General features: G+C 35.7%; 1 protein-coding gene across 1 annotated transcript; it reads right to left on the bottom strand.

The window, feature by feature from the left end:
• Positions 1-238: 238 nt before the first annotated feature.
• LOC108678395 (sodium-dependent proline transporter-like) lies at positions 239-1,272 on the bottom strand (the record flags this gene model as incomplete). The annotated part of the gene is made up of 2 exons (XM_018166811.2): positions 1,076-1,272; positions 239-373 (listed from the first exon to the last, which is right to left on the bottom strand). Coding segments are annotated over exons 1-2 (316 nt in total), but the record flags the coding sequence as incomplete, so codon positions are not given.
• Between the last annotated feature and the right edge of the window lie 463 nt (positions 1,273-1,735).

The raw sequence follows: 1,735 nt of genomic DNA, 5'->3' as shown, positions 1-1,735 counted from the left end.
CTTTATTCTCGGGTCGCAGAACATAGGGGCAGGAGTTGTAGAACTGGTAACTTACTGTCGCGCCCACCTCATTCGGCTGTGCGGGTTCACGCCGAGCAGTGCGATGTTCCAGTTTCTGACAGTGACTTCAAAGTTTTAGCTTCCAGTTCCGGTGTTTCTGATTTGCGCATTTTNCGTTTAATATTTTGATAATATTCTAGATGGAGACCTAATTTACTATTATATGTTTATTAATTACCCATAAAAATTGGAGACAGGCTAAGGAACAGTTTGTTGGGGCCGAGGCTGGTGAACTGTCCTAACGAAAGCTCCAGGAAGAACAGCGGCAGCCCAGCCACCAGCAGCATGATCGTGTACGGCAGCAGGAAGATCGCTGGACACACAAGATACAATAATATATCTTGTCTTTTTATTTTTGAAAAGATTTTTAATAATAATAAAATAATTTAAATAATATTTTTTTATAATATATTCCTTTCTTATTTTTTATGTGTACCAGTTTGTGCTTTAAAATGTATGCATGACGGCAGTTGTATAATCTATATTATCCTGAACTTTGTATGACTGCCTAAAAGAAACATGATTTTATAAAGTATGTATAATGGAGATTGTGTAGTGTTCTGAATCTTGTATGACTACCAACGCAATTTATGCTGTATAATATATTTATAATGAAAATCGTAGAGTGATCTGAATGTAGTATATCAGCTTAATACAGTTCATGCTACATTATACACCAGGTCAGGAGAACCGAAATATCAGTTTTCAGTACAAATTGACCCTGGGCGTAAGTCTGCTTATTCGAACTTTTTTCGTTAAATTCACCGTAGCGTTGTACCGTTAACCGTTGAGTATATGTAGGTGCGCATAGAGCTATAATTTTTCTCAAATGAAGCTCATGAAGTAAACATTTAGCTCATTTTAAGTAAATATTTAGCTATGGTTTTACTGAACAAACAATGCAAATTTTCCAGAACAATAATGTCTGAAACAAGCAAAGCCTTATAGCAACAAAAATGTTGAAGCAACTCTTCAAATTCCATCATGTCACACAATCTTATATGCAAGCCACCACCTCCGCCGTTCTTGTAGGCGAGGTATGGGAACCTCCAGACGTTGCCGAACCCCACAGCGTATCCAAGACACGAGAGGAAAAACTCGCACTGACTGTCCCACGTCCCGCGCGTGTTGCCCCCTTCATCAGGGTTTGTGTCGTCTGCTGGGGTCACTTGCATCACCTTCGTTTCTTTCCCCATGGTGGGTTTGGGGGAGTGTACCTGGTTAAAATATAATTAAGTTAAGGTTTCATGATATAATATAATGATTATAAGGTTTCATAATATAGAATAATTATTATAAGGTTTCATAATTTAATATAATGACTATAAGGTTTCATAATTTAATATAATGATTATAAGGTTTCATAATTTAATATAACATTATAAGGTTTAATTATTTTCGTTTCTCACTGTTCTTGAAGACAATTGTGATATTATTGTTGAATGAATTAGGTAATGGTTATTTGAACAATTACAAGCAAGTAGCGGACGATTCGACGAGAAATTAGCGAGAAAAATTGATAATTTATAGATAGGATTCACGATTTTTTTCTCCTCAATCCTTGACATTTTAGATAATCTGAATATTTTGTAACCGTTCAATCACTCAAAATGACTTGAGTGATTTGAGCGTAACCGTTGATTTGTCAAATCACTTTGATAAATCAAGAAATGAT

The sequence above is a fragment of the Hyalella azteca genome, unplaced genomic scaffold, assembly GCF_000764305.2.
Source record: "Hyalella azteca isolate HAZT.00-mixed unplaced genomic scaffold, Hazt_2.0.2 contig11102, whole genome shotgun sequence".
NCBI lineage: Eukaryota > Metazoa > Arthropoda > Malacostraca > Amphipoda > Hyalellidae > Hyalella > Hyalella azteca.
Note: the sequence above shows the minus strand (reverse complement) of the source record. Positions and strands in the feature narration are given on the sequence as shown.